The 18,697-nt window shown below is 55.8% G+C and overlaps 1 protein-coding gene across 2 annotated transcripts in view; it reads right to left on the reverse strand.

Annotated features, from left to right (window-relative positions):
• NDUFA10 (NADH:ubiquinone oxidoreductase subunit A10) overlaps window positions 1–16,319 on the reverse strand; it is a 50,388-nt gene extending 34,069 nt beyond the window's left edge. Inside the window, exons 1-6 of one of the 2 annotated variants that reach the window (XR_006296972.1) lie at window positions 16,155–16,293; window positions 12,590–12,758; window positions 11,646–11,861; window positions 8,964–9,050; window positions 5,886–6,007; window positions 4,591–4,670 (exon numbers count right to left, since the gene is read on the reverse strand). Coding sequence is in view for 1 of the 2 variants with exons in the window: in XM_043578357.1 (XP_043434292.1) it covers window positions 4,591–4,670; window positions 5,886–6,007; window positions 8,964–9,050; window positions 11,646–11,861; window positions 12,590–12,758; window positions 16,155–16,229 (749 nt within the window). In the remaining variant the exon portion in view is untranslated. Of the gene's footprint in view, window positions 1–4,590; window positions 4,671–5,885; window positions 6,008–8,963; window positions 9,051–11,645; window positions 11,862–12,589; window positions 12,759–16,154 lie in introns of both variants that reach the window. The other variant, XM_043578357.1, reaches the window with a different exon arrangement.
• Window positions 16,320–18,697: the final 2,378 nt, after the last annotated feature.

The following is an 18,697-nucleotide window of genomic DNA, read 5'->3' on the forward strand; positions in this document are numbered from 1 at the left end:
GGGGTCCATGGGTCACCTCCACGGGTTTCGCTACAGGACAGGACGAAGGCACCTGGGGCCTCACTGAGGCGTGGGCACAGAGAGTGGCCATGTGGTGGAGGAGGAAGGACAGGTTACTTGAGCTGCTAGAATCTAGGAGACAAACCGGCCCTCCGGATAACCTTTATCAGCCCAGGCCCGCAGCAGGGCAGAGCAGCTCACTACCCCGGTCCCTGGCCTGAGTCTGGACACTGGAAAGTCACAACTGGATCCCAGACGGGGACAGCGCCATTTCCAGCACTTCTGCCTATCCCCCCGCCACGTTGACTGCCACCTGGACGGCCAGCTGCCCAGCCAGGAGACGACTGGACCGCCACAAGCCACAGATGGGAAGTCTGCCCCCACCGCCACCTCCAGACCAGCCAGTGGGAGACCTGACGCCCCAACCCCGGCCGGAGGCCAGCAAGGCCGCCCAGACCAGAGGTCCACTGGACGGCCCGTCACCACAGGAATGCCTCACCCCCATCCAGCAAAGGGGACAGCGGGATGTCAAGGACAGACTGCTACTTCCCAAGGATCATCTGCACAGCGTAAACGAGGCCATTCTCTCTTTCGACGTCTACACCACAGCACCCTCCCGCTGACAGAGAGTCCAAGAACGTACGAGCTACGCTCAAACTGAAATCCACGTGCGACCCTCCACAACGGCATCGAACGTCGCCAACTGCTGGCCACCTTCGACAGGTCACCGGTGTAATGAGCAGAGTTAGTGCAGGGAAGGCGTCTGTATTCGTATCGTTACTGTGGACTCACATTCATTCCAAGTGTAAGAAAAAACTCCCCGACACTGAAATTGCAGGTAAGCCTGCACGGCGCACTCCAAGACGTCCTCCAACGAGGTAAGTGTTTCTTGCTGCTGCGAGGTCACTGCGTTTCCTGTGGCCTGTGAAGGCCTGTGAAGGGAGGCTGAACGAGGAGGGTGGCAGAGATCTCAGAGATTCGGAGACACCCTCAAGGCCTGTGGAGCGAACTCACGTCTGCCGGACCCCCTCAGGCCACCCCCCCCCCCCCCCCCCCGGTCTCGGGAACCACTGTGCCTCCCGTGCCTCCCGTGACGCCAGCGGTCGCGGCAACATTTACAAACAGAGCAGCGTAAAGGCCTCCTCGCGAGCGTGTGAAGCCAAGCCACGGTGCAAACTCATTTCCGACACGTTTCATAATCAAGGTAAGGAGGACAAAACACAGGCCTTCCAATGATTTTAAGCATAAATGGTCTCAAAGCCAGAAAACGTATTCCTGTGGTGGGTAGCTGTGTCTCCTGGCGAGAGCTGCAACGCTCCCCACGCTTTCACGGTCAACACATAAGAACACGACGGAGCGTTGCGTGCCTGCTCGGGAGAGGAGAGCTGACGGGACAGCCAGCCCTGACGGCAGTTGCCCTCAAGTCAGGTAAACCCACTCTGCTTCCAATACGGACATTCGAACTAAAAAAAATTTCTCTTAAGCAATTTTGATTTTATTGCTTAATTACTGATACTCCAATAATGTTCTCTTCCAAGGTGAGTCACTGTAAATACATAATGTTGAACCAAATGACTTCGAATAAACATGCCCGGGAAACCTAAAATCGTTCCTGTGGGAAAACACCTCCTGAACTCTTGTGGGGAATAAGTTTAGGAATTCCCCGAGCCTGCAGCTTTTGCGTTAACAAGGTTTAGGACTAAAGCATCGGAGATTAGGTCAACAGGGCAAAGCACCCCCAGCAGAGGACGAGAACGGAAAGCTGCTTTCACAGGACAGAAGGTCCAGAATAGGTAAACACGTAAACAGGCTACAGACCACGGAGCAGGGTGAAACTGCCTGGAGCTAATTTGCAAAAAAAGTGTCGTGTTGACCCTAAGGTAGCATGCTCTATCTGTCTTATCCCCTAGGCAAGTTTGCTCGGGCAGCCATGATTTTGACCCAGACCCCTAACACCACATAGCTTCGACACACACGAGCTGACGATCGCCGTTTCGTTGTCTCTTTCTGCACGTCCATCACGTTTGCGAGCCTTCTGATCCTAATAAATATGGAGCGAGGACCCTTCCTCAAGACTCGTATCCTCCTGGACATTAGCCTCTCTCGCATTTAATTCTGCGTCCGCTCTCTTGCTGGACAAGAGAGAACTCCAGACTCTGAGTCTGTGACAAATTCTAAGTCACGAACGCTTAGACACTTTAGATAACCTACTCGTCGTAGATTGCTTAAAGTTTTACATAAAACTTGTGGTTCCATGGGGCGCCTGGGTGGCGCAGTCGGTTAAGCGTCCGACTTCAACCAGGTCACGATCTCGCGGTCCGTGAGTTCGAGCCCCGCGTCAGGCTCTGGGCTGATGGCTCAGAGCCTGGAGCCTGTTTCCGAGTCTGTGTCTCCCTCTCTCTCTGCCCCTCCCCCGTTCATGCTCTGTCTCTCTCTGTCCCAAAAATAAATAAACGTTGAAAAAAAAAAATTTTTTTTAAAAACTTGTGGTTCCAGTCAAGGTCCAGTGAATTTCTAAGAGAACACCTTGGGAGTCACGTACGTCCCTCGCTGCACTGTGACCTGAGCCTGTGAACACTTAACATAAGGCAGACTGCACAGAAAACCTCACGTACGTGTTCACTGTGACAAATGGCCTCCAACTTAAGTGGGTCCCATAAACCCACATGGCTTGAGCCAGGACAATGCACAGGCCGTATCTGTTCAGAAGACAGGGCACACAGACATCACAGCAGGACCAAGAGATAGAGCTCGTCCCCCCAGAGCGTGGCTCTCTGTTTCTCATCGGGGGCGGCACTGTCCTACCCGGACTTAGCAAAGGCCCCGAGGCCCCAGGTCAAGTCCCAAGAACACAGCCCTGCCCACCAGAGCGCCTCACCTCAGCGCGGCTGGCTCCCGAGGTCCCTGAGCGCCACGCTGGGGCCTCTCGGTGGGGTGGGAAGCACCCCGACCTGCGTCTCGGAAAGTGGACCGCGGGCAAGGACGCCGGGGAGGAGGAGCGGTCGCCGGCGGGCCTGGAACAGCGTTTGCGACGCCGTGTGTAAACTCAGCCAGCTCAGCGCGCTGGCCCGAGGCGTGTGCGCCGTGTGCCTCGGCGGCTTCCTGCGGCTCCGGGTCCGTGACCGAGATGGGTAAAAACCCACCCTGAGGAACCGTCACACTAGCGCCGGGCAACGACGTGCAGACCCCGTGAGCGATCCGCGAGGCCCGCACAGCCCGACGCCGTACGGCCGCCCCGGCCCGGGAGGGTGTGTGCTCCGCTCTGCTCTGCCCCGGGCTCTGGCGCCACCGGAGGGAAGCGGCACCTGCCTGGACCCGAGAGGGGCGCACGTGAGCTGTCGAGCGTGGCACGTGCGGCCCCAGCAGGGGGTCCCAGGGAAAGCAAGTACGGGTAGCCAGACCACGCCGTGGACACTTAGGGGCGGCCGGACACACTTTGTGACCTGGAAGCCCTCAAGGAGACGGTCTTCAAAATAACCACCAAGTGAAAGGAAACCCCCTCCCGACTGCAGCAGGATTCAGGCGTTATGAGCCGAAGTTCTACGGGAAAATCTGCGGGGAACAATTGGGGCCAGGGCCATTCTCGGTTGTTCTGCAGCCGGAGATGTTCCAGAGGCATTTCCGGAACCGACGCGCTGCGGTCCACCGTCTCCCTCTGCCTCTTCACACACCTCCACACGTTGCCCTGGCGCAGGTTTACAAAACCGAGGTGTTTCCGCACCTCTGGTCTTACAAACAGAGCAGCAGGACGGGACGAAGGGGGCCCGCCGCTCAACCCTCTGTGCCGCTGCCAGAAAGGGGCCTGTCACAAGACGGCGGCGGCAGTAAGCATCCATGCTCACGCTTAAAAAAATTAGTTTTCAACTTAAAAACCAAATTTTTCTTCCAAAGTTACCACAGTTTTTAGTCACAATTTTACACTCTGAAACCTTAAAGGCATGAGATTTTTAGGTACCAAGAGGATTAAGTTTCAGAAAGTTTAAGAAATACTGCTAGGAACCTTCAGTGAAAGAATCAAACAACCTAATTCTGGTGGGACGCGAGGGAGGCCCACGACCACACGAGGATGGGCCACACGGAGGGGGCGGAAACACATTCGCTTTGCGCCTTCAGGAAAGGAAGAGAACAGGAGAAAAGAGAGAAACAGGAGGGTTTGGTGGGGTTTCGTTTAATCCAAATGACCTTTCAGAAGAACTCTTAGAACCTGTAGGGATTGTTTACCCTCCTGAATTTTCTGTACCAGCAGGGGGCACTGCCGAGCAATCCTGGGTAGACATGAACGTCCAGCTGCCAGCTCAGGTGTCAGAGGAGTCCTCTGATGCTCACACCCTATCGTGAAACACGGCAGGGGTCTGCTTCCGGCTTCCCGGGATTTCAGAAGTAAAACAAAGAAGGAAGATGGACGAAACAAGCAAGCCAAGAAACAACAAGACCCCACCAGATCAAGCCGGAACGTGTGCTGTCCTGCTCCCTCGCCAACCTCGGCGCACAACGTGCCGCACAACACCCACCGTAGTGAGAGTGAACCCCCCGGGCTGCGGCGCACAGGGAGCCGCGTGCGAAGACGTGTGAATCGTGCGCCTGGCTCACCTCATCTCAGGCAGGAAGGTTTTCTTGTAGGCGTTCTCGATGTCCTGCAGATAGGCCGAGGTGACCTTCATTTCGTGTGGCTAAGCAAAAGAAGAAAAAAACAAGCGTGAAACATTTAGGCGTCTCTTTCTTTTACTTGTGCACGTGTAAAACGTGAAAACAAGCAACAAATGTGGTTTTCTGGGAACAACTTGTGGGTGTCGTAGGGACGACAGAAAAGGGGCCTCGGTATCGGTTAGGATTAACCCGTTTGCCCAGGGAACCCACGGCATGACCTTGCACAGGCCTTCAGACGCGTGCTTCAAACAGGCTCAGAAAGAACACGGTGTGCATGTGTGCACACACACCGGGCCTGGCTTGCCCGCTCCGCTGCGCGCCCAAGACGAGAGGACCAGCCCACCTCTCCCCTACCCTCTCACCCCCCCCTTCCGCCACCCACTCCCTCCGTCCTTCTCGCTTTCCCGCTGCCCACACACCCAGCCCGCTCCCACTTCTCCACCTCTCACCCCCCTATCACCTCCAGGTGTGCTAAGCCAAATTCGGAAACTGAAAACTCCAATCACGAGCAGCAAGCTTCAGAATTTAAGACCTCTTCCAGTTCAGCCACGCTGCGGTCAAGTCACATCGCTGTTCCCTGGTTTCTTCGTGGCATTTACCTCCGCCTGATACACTGCCTACGCGTCCCCCTCACACAACTCTACACTGTCACCACGTGTCAGGAACAAATACCCTAAATGGGAGCAGTGCTTCCCAAGAACCAGTCCTAAAGGCGGCGACGGTCTTCACGACCTCTGTCCCCCGCATCACGCCCACACGGCCGGTGGGCACCTTCAGTCTGCAGTGTCCAGGCCACCTGACCGAGTCTCGCCCGGCGCCACATGCGTGGACCTCGCTGCTCAGCCGCTGCAGGCTCAGCAGGCAGGAACATAGGGACAGGGCTCAACGGGAGTGAAGCACTGAGAGGTGTTGAAATGACACTCGGTCTGCCCAGACACCGGGGCACGGAGACCCCGCGAGAGAACAGAAAGGTGCAGGGCACAGGGAAGTGGTCAGGACACTGACCCGGCCTCACAGGGTGCTTTAGGGGACAGGGGACGACAGAGAGATGGCACCAGGGACCGCGCCGGGACCCCCCTCCATCCACCGCACGAGGGCCCACCCCCCGGGGGCTCCGCTGTGGGTGCCGCCCGGCTCCGTGAAGGAAGGTGGCAACTCAGCAAAGTGCCGCGAGCACTGGCACCGCAACAACGGGGACACGCAAAACGAGCGGGGTCTTGAATTTAAGAGCTGGTTACATTTCCTTTCTTCTGAATCCGACTCTGGATCTCCGGAACCGGCACGTCGATGTAGATGACCACGTGGGGAGGCAGGTACTCAGAGGCGGTGACCTTCTTCACCTCGTTGTAGTGCTCCACACCTGCCACACACGAGCGGGACACGTCTGTCACCTGCGGGTGTCCACATCATGGACATCTTGTACACACTTTACTTTTCAAAAAACTCAACTGGAAAACATCTGATTACATTTACTCGGGTTCAACGTATTCCGGTAAATTTAATCAGCTACACAGACCGACCTTCTGAAGCAGATTTAGTAATGAGAAAACAAAGCAGCAAGCAGTAAAGGCTGGGGGAAATCCTCCTGAAGCTGTCGCCGTACCGAGCAAGCCGTACGCACAACAGCCACGCACGGCCGGTGATGCCGAACCCCATCCGCGCCGATTCCAAGAACACCCTGCACCTGGACGTCCTCTGGCGCACAATGACGCCACTGGAAAGGCAGCCAGAGCACAGTCTGGGTCGCTGGAACGAAACCACCACCCTCACCCGCCACAGCAGCAATGTCAAGAAACGACCATCTGCAGGTTTTCACATGGCAGAAACATCCAGAAGCAATCACACAAAGAGCCACAGAAAGACAACTACTTTGCTGTAAAAAAAAAATTGGGGCGCCTGGGTGGCTCAGCCAGTTAAGCGCCCGACTTTGGCTCAGGTCATGATCTCACGGTCCGTGAGTTGGAGCCCTGCATCAGGCTCTGCACTGACAGCTCGGAGCCCGGAGCCTGTTTCGGATTCTGTGTCTCCCTCTCTCTCTGCCCCTCCCCTGTTCATGCTCTGTCTCTGTCTCAAAAATAAATAAACGTTAAAAAAATTAAAAAAAAAAAAAAAAAAGTCCCGGTGACCACTGCTAGCGACGCCTGCTTTGGGGATGATTCAGGCGGACCTCTGACCCAAGGTCACAAGGGTCTGGGCCGGAGGGACAGGCTACGACGGTGGCGCGCTCCAAGTAAGTGACCCAGCCTCACGGGACTGTGGGCACCGTTCTAACACTCGGCCTCATCTCGGCTTCCTGTCTGGTCCTGCCCACCCCCAGGCAAGACGTCCGTCCTCCCGCTTCCTCCGCCAAGTGCCCCTCCTTGGGCGCGTTCTGGGAGTCCCCACGGCTGAGGGGACCCTACCCCTGGCTGTGCGTGTGCTGTCCACCCCAAAGGAATCTGTTCTCCCAGCCCAACACAGAACTGACTCTCACGAAAGCCACTGCCGCCCACCCTGGGTCACTTCTCCGCTCCCGTCCCACGAGATCCCACACACTCGGTGACGACCGTGCCCCTGCCACCCTCACCGACCCCGTTTGGGTGTGATTCCGCAGCGGGCTTCCCTCCCCAGAGAGCCGGAAGCCAGCCCCAAGGACCCTGGCCTCGGTCCTCACTCCCTCTCCCGACTCTCCCGGGACCAGCGCATCCTCTGTCCACGTCAATCCCCCAGACCGCGTCTGGGACACGCAACCACCTGGCCACCTCAGGGATCCCCAGCTCACACGCCCGCGTGGGACACCCGCACCTCGGCCCACTGCCGCGCCCCGTCCTCTTCACGTGGCAAGGAGCCTGCTGAGCCCAGTACTCCCCGGCCTCCTCCTCACAAGGCCGATCGCCGGGCCTGCCCCTGCCCCGCCCCGCCCCGCCGGGTCTGTGCCCTGCCCGCTGTGGTGTCGGCGTGCCATCCTGCTCTGACACCCTCACCTCTGGCCTCCTGTCCTTGGATGTCCCTCACCGAACACGTACTTCAGACGAACGAACACAGTGCAACCACGTCCTTCCCACACCCGACACCTTGGGTGGCTCCTCGCCACTTTCAGGGAACAGCCAAGCCCCCCGGCCAGGGCGCAAGCCTCCCCTCCTCCCGCCCTACCTGCCTCTCCTGGGCCGTCCTCCGCCCGCGCTGGCCTCCCTGCCACGCTGCACCTCGCTCACCCGCTGCCCTGCTGCCAGCCTGCTCCGGGCTCACCCAGGGCGCCGTCCCGGACCGCACCCCGTCTCCCAGCCAGAGTTCTGGGTGCTTCCACAGGGTCACGGAGTAACGGCGTCCACGTCGCTTCAATGCCGGCCCCGCCCTGGCCAGGACGGCAGGAGCTTCCCCGTCTCCTCGCCCCAGATCCCCGATGCCTAAAACGAAGCCCGGCACGCAGCCCACGTCCCAGAAAGGCTGTCTGACTGCCCGCAGCTGCTGCTCGGATAGCCTGTGAGGTCCGCGGCCAGAAGCAAGGGCGAGCACGGGCGGGCACCCCAACCGCAGAACGGGCAGGCGGACCAACGGCCGGGCGCCTCCGTCCCAGGCCGTCTCCTGGCCCGCTTCGCTCTCCAGTCACTCACCGAGCGCTCTCGCTCTGCCCTCCAGGCGTGAGCCACCACCGCTCCAGCCAGCCGAGCGCTCAGGTGGACACGGCCACAGGCAGGCGGCACAGGCTCTCCCGGCCCCGCCCTGGCGCACTCCTACTTACACGACCTGGCCCCACCCTGACGTGGTTCCGTAACCGCCCAGTCAGGCCACCTTGAACCAAGAGGCCTTCACTCCTGTCCGTCTGCCACCGTCAGACCTGCCACAACACCCGACCGGGGCTACCGTCCCTGGACGCGGCAGACCAGCACCACATCAGACAGTGGGAAAGGATGATGGTGTCGCTGGCATGCAGGTGCAGCCACAAGAAAAAGAAGGCATCCCGATTACGTACAAGATAATACACTAAAAAACTGGCCAGTTCAGGGAAATTAAACCACAGATCAGAGAAAGTGGCTGCGGTATCCTGCAAGACCGAAGAGGGTCGGGGCAGCTCAGGAAGGTTGGGTGGAATCCGGGAGCTGAGCTGTTCAAGGATCCAGAACGCTTCCCTGCTTCCACTGGGAGATGGGAATTTAGGGGGAAAAGAGGGTGGAAGGAACCCGCTTTCTTCCTGTGGAAATTTAACAAGTACTAGCTTCTATCCGTCTGCCTAACAGACGTGCACAGAAAGAGCAGGGACCGCGTGGGGAGTCTACCAGAGCCTTCGCGAAGCTACGCAGCGTGTCCAGGAAGGCCTGAGCGCAACGCCGACTCACACTGCTTCCGGATGAATCCTTGGTTATACATCGCGTCCAAGAAAACAAAGTCGCTGAAGATGGAACGTTCCAATATGACACCTTGTCCTGGTTAAAAACAGGGAAACAAAATTCAAAGTTCAGACACATAAAAAACCCAAGGCCCCAGAAACGAGTAACTTCACTTTACAAAAAGACAAGTTCTCTACCATACCGTTCAAACGTACGTATGTGGGCTCGTAAGTGAGAGACTGTTTTCAAGAACTAGAACATTTCTGGTTCGGGCAACGTAACATTCATCTCATTCCGCCGGCTGCAGCAGAAACCCCCAGTTACGAGGAAGGCGCTTCACAGCTTCCGCAGCTTTCCCACCCCACCTGCTCAGTGCAATCCCGACACACCCCGACGGCTCTGCCAGACCCTAGCGGCACCCACCACTCTCCCCCCGTGCCCAGTTCATCAGCAAACCACCGGCGTCCTCCCAAGCACATCCAGAACCTGACCTTTCCGCCACAGCTGCCTCCCTGCAGCCAGGCCTCCTCACTGCTGGCAAGGTTCCCGCCCCCGCCACCAAGTAGGCCCTGCCTCCGTGCTCACTCCCGGCTGCTCTCACAGCAACACAGGGGCATTTGCAAAACTCAAGCCAGACTGCGTTGCTCCTCCGCTCAAATCTGCTAGTGGCTTCCTCTCTCCTCCAGAGGAAAACCCATCTTGCCCAGGCAACTTCTCTGACCTCACCCCTTCCACTTCCGGCCTCACTCTCTGCACTCCTGTCACAGGGGCCTCCTGTGACTACAGCCACTCCGAGTACCGGTCCCCCCGGGCTCAGCCCTGCTGTGCCAGGATAGAGGCCTTCCCCAACCTTCCCACCTGCAAGCAGGGCCCCGGCCCCACGGCAAACCCCTCCTCAGCTTCTCACGACCTGATGTGGCACTGAACTCCCCCACATTTACTGTTCATCTCCCCAGGAAAACGTAAGCTCCGGGAGGGTGTGGGCTTGCTTCACTTTCTGAACCCCAGCTCCTAGAATGCACCTCACGCAACGGGCACTCACAAAACACTTAACGGCTAGTACAACACAGAGAGAGACGAGTAAGTTTTTGTTTAAAGTGATTCTTCTTAACTTTAAGAAAGGGAGAGTCCCGGGGCGCCTGGGTGGCTCAGTCGGTTAAGCGTCCGACTTCACTTCAGGTCACGATCTCGCGGTCCGTGAGTTCAAGCCCCGCGTCGGGCTCTGGGCTGATGGCTCAGAGCCTGGAGCCTGTTTCCGATTCTGTGTCTCCCTCTCTCTCTGCCCCTCCCCCGTTCATGCTCTGTCTCTCTCTGTCTCAAAAATAAATAAAACGTTAAAAAAAAAAAATTTCAAAAAAGAAAGGGAGAGTCCCAAGAGGTGAAGTATGCTTCAGAAAGAACCTGGAATGAGCCAAGTGTCAGCGTTAATCCCAAGCCACCAACCAGTTCCCGTGAGCCAGGTCCTGGTACAGAACATCATGAGGTGACCGCATCTTTTCTTAGAAGCAGCACCAATGAAAATCAGGGCTTCCGTTCATAGAAGGAAAAGTACCACTAAGGACGTTCTGAACACCCAAGACAAAAACTAGACTCCTCTGTAACCGTTTCGATCAAGAGCGAATCCTGCACCTCCTGGCCTGTGTCGTATACGTGGAACCCTCCTGTCAGTGGTTCCCAAATGCCGCTTTGCAAACCAGTTCCGTCAGTCACCTGGGGTCCCCGTCAAACATGCTGTACCTTCTGGTCCTGACACCCCACGAAGCACACCCTCCAGGCAGCAGCTGAGCGGTCTGTAAATGGCTCACCAGGTAACTGGCGACCGGGCGTGGCCATCACTGCCGTAAGGGGTGGACACAAGGCTCATACAACCTGCACCCCCTCCTCTCACGTGCACACACGTCATCTCCACCTGCGAACTCAGCACCGCCAAGGCTTGGGAGCTATGCCCAAGCACCCCGGCGTCTGTTACCGATTCTTAGGGCACGCTGGGGTAGGGGCCGAGCGTCACCCACGCTGCTGGTGCCCAGGATAACGCAGTCCCTCCTGGATTGGACCCTGCTCTGTGCTAACTTTATGTCCTGAGCCCTGCTGCTGGTCTCCCAGACTCCAAACGGTACCCGCCCCAACATACAGTCCTCGTCCATCTCTTGCCGGCTTCCAGTGACTTCCAGAAACACACCCCCCTTCCAATCGTCCGGGCCCTTGGGGCCTTGTGTGTTCTGCCTCCACCGCCGCTGCACTTCCTCCAGGTTTAGCTGCTCCCCAGTGGACTGATGGCGGATCCCAGCCCATCTCTGGGCCCTAGGGACGAGCTTACTTTGTGTGTCACGTCTCTGTGTGACTCACAGCTCCGTGTGCAGGAGTCTGACTCCACTTCCTCACAGCCCTTTAGAGGCTCTCTCTTTCTCCACGGCTTTGATACATTTCACTGCCATGCCTACACCGGCGGCACAGAAATTCCACACCATCCATACCCCTCGCTCCAGCACGCGAAGATGAAACACGATTCGGGGACTTTCGTTCCGAAGCAACAGCAGCGTGGGTCTCGGGGAATTTATGATCCTATTAAAAAGACAGAACCTGCCCCCGCAAACGCCCTTAAAGAAAAGCTCTGCTTTGTGGCGGTCTACAACGGCGATGCCAGAAGGGGCTCACGTGCAGGACACGCCCGGGCGCCGCCCGGACACCTACCCGTGCTCAGCAAGTGCTCCAGGGCGTCCGCGTACTGCAGGAGGCGGCTGGCGTACAGCCAGGACTGCAGGCGGTAGCTGTTGCCGTCGTTACTTCTCGGGTCCTCGTAAAACTTCTCCACGCTGCAGCTGCCGCTAAGCTCCACGTCCAGGGGCCTCCCGTCTCCCGTCGCGCCGTCCGCGTAGTGGATCCCGGCTTCGGGGAAGTGCTTCAAGCCTGAGAAGAAAAAATGTGATGTGAACGCCTCCCCCGCCATCGGCGGGCAGCAGGGACTCACAGAAAGAAAGCCCCATCTGAATACAGGGTGGAGGCCGGTGGCACAGGACCCGGGGCAAGTTACCCTCACGTCTGCGTCCACACAGGACACTAAAGACGACGTGCCCAGAGCACTCGTGGAAGACAAGCATGTCAGCGAAAGGGCCGGCCTACGGTGTGTCCCTGGTACCCTCGCGGGAGTTCCTCCCGAAAAGGAGAGCGGCCCACGACCGCGGGGAGCCCCCAACGCGCGACTGGGCACCAGCCCGTCAGCCACCACGGGGAGTACGACGGCATCTTCACCGGGAGTCAGGAGATGTGGTTCGGGTCCCGGCTCCGCACTCACCAGCTGCGCGACAGCAGCCCCCTCCGGAGCTCACCCGTCTGCAAGCGACAGCAGTGATCAGGGCCCCACCCCGGAGGACCGTCACAGAGCTCGGGTGAGACCGCTCACGTGAACGTGCTCCGCTGACATTATCAAGAAAAAGTTCCAACGCAAACTGACAGCCAGTACGGATTTTAAAATCTTTCCAAATCCGAAAGATTAAAAATAGATTTTAGTGTATTTTAAAAATATAAAATACCTACCTCGGGCCCAATTCCACCCAGTCTATATGAAAGGAAAATCAAACTCAAACAAGCAACGATGCACCTGAGAGAAAGGACCTCCACGTGACGTACATCCGTACCTAGTTTCTCTGCTATTTGTTTTGCAAGCTCGCCTTTTCCAGAACATATATTGCCGTCTACAGTTATCACTTTGCTGTATTCTGTGAATTTTTTGGTTGTTCTTTCGCCGAGTATGTATGCCAAAGGGCCATACTGTAGCCTGCACTGGGCGCCTGTATGAATTCCTTCCTGGAAAACACAACAGCATGACGTGAGCATTCCACTTCCCACAGGCACCAGCAGCTATTAGGTAAAAATGCCAAGAAGACCTCTGGTGATAAAAATACCAACATCTATCCGACTTTGGCTCAGGTCATGACCTCACAGTTCCTGAGTTCAAGCCCCATGTTGGGCTCTGTGCTGACAGCTCAGAGCCTGGAGCCTGCTTCGGATTCTGTGTCTCCCTCTCTCCCAAAAACAAACAAACGTTAAAAAACAAAACAAAACAAAACAAAAACAACCCAACATCTAGGGGCACCTGGGTGGCTCAGTAAGTTAAGTATCCAGCTCTTGGTTTCGACTCAGGTCATGATCTCATGGTCTGTGGGATGGAACTGTTTTAAAACTCTGCACGGACAGTGCAGAGCCTGCTTGGGATTCTCTCTCTCTCCCTTAGCTCTCTGCCCCTCCCCCCGCTCATGCACGCTCTCTCAAAATAAATAAACTTGAAAAAAAGCCAACATCTACATTTTTATTACCTAGTTATTTAATTACCGGTCTCCCTGCCCCACCCCCCAGCATAAGTTCGTAAGTACAGTGGGATTGTTGGTTTTGTTCACTGTTAAATCCTCAGGGCCTGGAACAGTGCCTGAAACAGAATATGCTTACCATGTTCAATATAAGTTGGATGGATGGATGGATGGATGGATGGAAGGAAGGAAGGAAGGAAGGCAGGGAGGAGGAGGCGAAGGGAAGACAGGAGTAAGGGAACAGAGCATTTTTCTAGTCCAGATTCCTGTCCTAAGCTCTGGACCTGGTTACCTGCCTTTAAACAGCTCCATCCAGAAGTCCTGAAGGTATCTGACAACTAACAGGCGTAAAACTGAAATTTAACATCCATACCCTAACCCCCGAATCTGCTTTCCTTCCCAAGTTCCCTATCCGCTATCCACCCAGCAAAACCAAGCAAACACAGGATCACCTCGGATATCCTCCTCCTCCTTCCAACCCTACAGGCACTCACAAAATCCTATTGAACTTAACTCTTAAACCTCTCAGGAGTGAACTGTCCTGCCCCTGTCCCCACTGCACTGACTGTGCAGACATCTTCACATCTCTCATCTACGGAGCAACGTCTCACCTCCTGTCTCCAACATACCCGTTCTCTGCTCAAAAGCCACACGATCTACTCTCCACAGCACACAACACATGCTCACAGAAAGTAACACAATCAAAAGGCAAGCAACTAAAAAAATCCTTAGTGTATATAAAAGTTGTATAGATCAATAAGGAATACTGACAGAATAAGGAAGAATAGGAACTCACAGCTTATTTTCAAAGTATTAAAAAGAGCCAAAAACTGTACGAAAAAATGTTCATTCACTTAGTTATTCATTCAACAAGTATTTACTAGGAGCCCACACGATGCAGTGTGCTTTTTCTAGACAACTGGGGATGTGGATATGAGCAAAAGGGTTCCACAGGACAACAAAACAGAGAAGAAGTTACAGCTGACCCTTGAACAGTACAGGAGTTTGTGGTGCCGACACCCCCCCCCATGCAGTTGAAAATCCACGTACAACTTCTGACTCCCTAAAAACTTGACTATTAATAGCCTACTGTTGACTAGAAGCCTTACCGGTAACACAAAAAGTTGATGAACACACACTTTGTACATGTATCATACACCGTATTCTTAAATTAAGCAAGCTAGAAATTACCAAGAAAATCATAAGGAAAAGAAACTACATTCACAACACTGTACTTATAAAAAAAAAAAAAATCGCAAATAAGCAGACCCACGCAGTTCAGACCTGTGTTGTTCAGGACTCAACTGTCAACAGCATATGAAGTGCTGTGGAGGGCAGCATGGCACATGGGCCGGGCTGTGTGTTACAACAGGTGGCTACGGAGCCTCTGAAGAAAGAGTAACATTTGAGCAAAGACTGGAAGGTGCTGAGGGAACTGGCCAAGTGGACATGTGGAAGAGGGTCTTTCAGGCAGAGGAAACTGTTCGCACAAATGTCCGGAGGCCAGCGCGCTGCAAAGTCAGCAGGGCCAGGCTCACCTATGCCAAGTGGACCAGGCAAAAGCAGAGGAGATGATAAGGAGATGTTGATCATATTGATCCTTGAACCCTAGACATCAATCACCCCCTCCTCCAGGCTACGTATGGGCCATGCGCAAACTGTTTCCATTTGCGTCCACAACTTGAACATAGCACCGATGTGGCACAAAGCAGGTGCACGGTAATGTCTGGTCAAGCAATCAGCCATTTCCCGACTTCAAAATCTTCAGGAAGTGCTTTTTTATAGAGTTACAGTAGTACTCTCTACAATTTCCCATCCTCAGTCCCGTTTACTGCTCTCTAGAATCATATGGAATAACTGACCTTTCATGACACATTTCCCATTCCTTTGCGTATTCAAGTAACAAGGTGTGTACCCTTCTCATCTAACTCATTTTTCCCCCCCTTACTGAAGTTCATCTATATCCGCTGTAGAAAGTACCAGGAAGTGAACGGTTATGGGGAGGGGGGGAGCAATCTGTCTAGTGCACGTACTGCAGCAAAATAGCAAAATATCACCTCCTTTATTCTGGGTCCCTCACTTCCACTATCACAATTCCCAGGACACCAGATATTAAAAAGATAACCACTTTTCTTTGGCGGTCTGAGATATCGCCTAAAAACACGTATATGACTTTGATAAGACAGTTGCACTGTTCTAAAATCCTCTCACCAAAATCTTTAGGAAGGAGGTCAAGCAAGTCCCTTTACGATTTGACACCAATGTAGTTCCAGCCCTTAGCAAGCAAAGACGCTACTCTGCGACCACAGTTGCAAAAGAAAGTTCCCTAAGGTTGCCGGCCTCAGTTCTTTTGCATCCTTGGTTCTCTCTGCGTCAACGTCATCCCACTGTTCTCAGCCATAGGAAGTCCTAATCCCTTCAGATCTAACCGAACGCCTTCTCTTCGCTTGCTGCTCCACAGTCACATCCCCGCGGCGCCCAGCAAGGGCTGGGCCCCAACTGGGCTTCACCGAGCAGCGGTGGATGCCGCTTACTTAGTGGATGAGGAGCGCGGGCCCCGGGCTCTCCTAGGCTCGGCCGCACCTGCTCGTGCGCCCGTCGTCCTGCCCCCCCCCCCCCACCGGGCACCTGCAGGCTGGCCTCCCACGCCACGGCGGCCCGGCGCCGAGTCACTCGCTCCCCTCCAAGCCTTGTGCTTGGAGCTCAGGTGACACGGCCTGGAGAAGCTCCCGGCCCCCAGCAAACCTGCCCGCGACTCAGGACCGAATACTCCGGGGGCCGCGGGTGTCCCCCCGCGAGTGACCCCGGCAGCCGCGGCCCCGAGGCGCGGGGAGGTGAGGGAGTCGGCGCCGGAGGACAGGCCGGCACCTCCCCCCGCCCGCCGCTTGCCGCTCACCACGCGCTGGACGACCGCCGCCAGGCCCCGCGCCGCCGCCGACGCGGGGAGCCCTCTCAGCAGCCTCAAGGCCATGGCTCCGCGGTCCGCACCGGCTCAAGGACCCGAGGGGACGCGGTCGCGGCGGGGTCCTCTTCCGCGGCCGGCGCGCCGCCGTGACGTCACGGCCGGGGTGCCCGCGCGACGCCTGTCAGGAGCGTCCGGGCGCGAGGCGCAGGCGCAGGCGCAGGGCGACGGGGTGTGGGCTCCCGTTGGACGGCCGCCCCGGCTGGGCTCCCCCGGCGCCTGCGCCTCGCTCGGCCTTCGCAGGGTCCGGCCCCCCGACCTGGGCCTGCGGCTGCGACAGAGACGCTGGAGAGCGTCGGCGGGACTCCGCCGGGGTCCCGAGGCCGCCCCGGCGCTGGCAGATGCTGCGCCCGGGACACCCCCCTCCCGCCCGCAGCCCCGAGGCCGACCCGGGCGGACCTGCAAATCACCTGGGTCTCCCCGCCCCCCCCCCACCCCCCGGAGCCGGAAGCCCGTCCGAGGCCGGGAAGGTGGCCCGGGACTGGGGCGGGGAAGGGAGAGGGGCTGCGGGCGGACCTGGCCGCCCCAGGGCCCTTTCCGGCGTCCTCGTCCTCCAGGCTGGGCCCCGAGGGACCCCGGGTCTGGCAGGGCGTGCGGCACCTCGGACGACACTGGAACACGCGCGCGCTGTGGGTGCTCCATCACCGCAGTCCTTTCGAGGGTCCGGGTGCTCGCCTCCCCGGTTAGCACGAGTTGACTTCCACGTGAAATACCTTTCCCGCCTGCCGTTCGGAAAGGTGTCCGAATCTCCCATCTCTCGGGCTTGTTCTCAACACCCGGACGTTTCTATCGTTTAACCTCCTCTCGGCTTCGGCTTTTCGGAACGATCGTGGAATTGCATGCCCCAGTGGGAATGCCGTTGTGAACACGAAGGTCGGCCAATGGATGCTCCTCCGATGCGAGAATCCTGCTTATCCACAGTGCAGAGTCCTACTCCGCAAAGCCAGAGCGTCTGCCTTAGGAGATCGGGGACAGGCCCTGAAACCTGTTTCACAAACGGACTCACCTGCGGTATTGGAGGGACTGTCCGACAACGCAGAGGAAGAATGAGCCCCTGGGCCGGGACTCCTGCACCCAGCAAGGCTGTCCTTCAGATGTAAAAGGGGAAACAGACACTCTGGGGTGAAGGAAAACGGAGAGACTCTTTCCAGCAGGCCCCCACCCCTAAAGTCTGGCTAAAGGAGCCCTCCAAACAGACAACGGTAACAAGAGGAGGCTGGGGGCTTCGGAAAGAAGGGATGACCATGGCATGGGTGAGATGGGGGTAAATGTAATAGACCATCCTTCACCTTGGGAGTTTCTCAGATCACATTGGATGGTTGAAGCAAAAATTGTAACATCATTTGGTACAGTGTTTAATGTATGTGGAGGAAACACTCAAACAAGCACATTTAGAAATTGGGGGGTGGTGGGGGTGCAAGGACTTCAGTGAAAGTAGCATTTCGCTCTCCCACCAGAAACGGTAAAGCAGAGATGTGACAGGTTAAGTCACCAGCACTCGCTGTGATATCTAGAGCAAGCGCTAAGGAAACCACACGATACAGAACCGTACTGCCCAAAACATCACCTCAGAAGTAAGCTGAATTGTTATTATTAGATTACATCTAAATCAAGATGGCTCTCTAAAGAATGTAAAACTTTCCAACCAGAAGGTAAGAAAAAAGGAGCAAAGGAAAGAAAGAAAAAAAAAAAAACCAGACATCAGCCCTAATAATGATTTGCTAACCTAAATTATCCAAATTGAATTTGTAATTTAGGGGGCGCCTGGGTGGCCCAGGAGGTTGAGTGTCTGACTTTGGCTCACGTCGTGATCTCACGGTCCATGAGTTCAAGCCCCGTGTTGGGCTCTGTGCCGACAGCTCAGGGCCTGGAGCCTGCTTCGGATTCTGTGTCTCCCTCTCTCTCTGCCTCTCTCCTGCTCATGCTCTGTCTCTCTCTGTCAAAAATAAATAAACATTAAAAAAAATTAAAAATTTCCCCCACCTCCCAAAAAAGGGAAATTGCCAGGCCCTCTCGTTCACTGGAGAATTCAGCCAAACATTTAAAGATTTAACTGTATATAGTCTCCTCCGGAAAATAGAAGAGGGAACACCCCCGAGCCCAGTCTGTGCTACCCAGACAAAGCACATACACAAAAAAATGGGGGAAAAAAAACCAGTTAGACCAATATCTCTTATGATCTTAGACACAAACATCCTCATCAAAATGTTAGCATATTGAATACTGTACAGCAATATGTATAGTGAAGACACCACCACCATGGGATCTGTTTAAAGGCTGGAAGGCTGATCTGATATTCAAAAATCGATCACTGCGATTCCCCTTAACAGATAAGGAAAACCAGTGATCAAAACATCTGCGGTAGAAGAAGCATTTGACAAAATATGACACTGATAGATGTTTTTAAAATTTTTTTTTTACTGTTTATTTATTTTTGAGACAGAGAGAGACACAGCGTGAGCAGGGGAGGGGCAGAG

Source organism: Prionailurus bengalensis, chromosome C1 (genome assembly GCF_016509475.1).
Source record: "Prionailurus bengalensis isolate Pbe53 chromosome C1, Fcat_Pben_1.1_paternal_pri, whole genome shotgun sequence".
Lineage (NCBI taxonomy): Eukaryota > Metazoa > Chordata > Mammalia > Carnivora > Felidae > Prionailurus > Prionailurus bengalensis.